Source organism: Atta colombica, unplaced genomic scaffold (assembly GCF_001594045.1).
Source record: "Atta colombica isolate Treedump-2 unplaced genomic scaffold, Acol1.0 scaffold27, whole genome shotgun sequence".
Classification (NCBI taxonomy): domain Eukaryota; kingdom Metazoa; phylum Arthropoda; class Insecta; order Hymenoptera; family Formicidae; genus Atta; species Atta colombica.
This window is the reverse complement of record NW_017259370.1, coordinates 1,156,126-1,156,477: the sequence shown is the minus strand read 5'-3', so window position 1 is coordinate 1,156,477 and position 352 is coordinate 1,156,126. Positions and strand designations below refer to the sequence as shown.

At 25.3% G+C, this 352-nt stretch overlaps 1 protein-coding gene across 2 annotated transcripts in view; it reads left to right on the top strand.

The window, feature by feature from the left end:
• The window catches only part of LOC108689357 (diphthine--ammonia ligase), a 7,074-nt gene that overhangs the window by 902 nt on the left and 5,820 nt on the right, over positions 1–352 (top strand). The window contains exon 2 of one of the 2 annotated variants that reach the window (XM_018196089.1): positions 61–258. In XM_018196089.1, coding sequence (XP_018051578.1) covers positions 144–258 — 115 coding nt within the window. In that variant the 5' untranslated portion in view covers positions 61–143. Of the gene's footprint in view, positions 1–60; positions 259–352 lie in introns of those variants that run through there. The other variant, XM_018196090.1, reaches the window with a different exon arrangement.

Below are 352 nucleotides of genomic sequence, written 5' to 3'. Positions count from 1 at the left end.
TATATATACACACACATATATAATATATATATATATATCTTCATTTTATTTTTATTACAGATGATTGTCTAAACAAATAAAACAGCTCTAATTTTAGTTGTAACTGTTTCTTAAAAAATCTAAGCACAATCAACGAAAGAAAGATGAAGGTTGTAGCAATGATCAGTGGTGGCAAAGATTCTTGCTTTAATATGATGCAATGTGTAGCAGCTGGTCACGAGATCGTAGCTCTAGCTAATTTGTATCCTGTTGAAAAAGGTATTAAAACAAATAATATATTTTGTGGAACATATAATTATATATTGCTAATGGATATACAAATTTTAATTACATTTAATTTATATTCATTTAA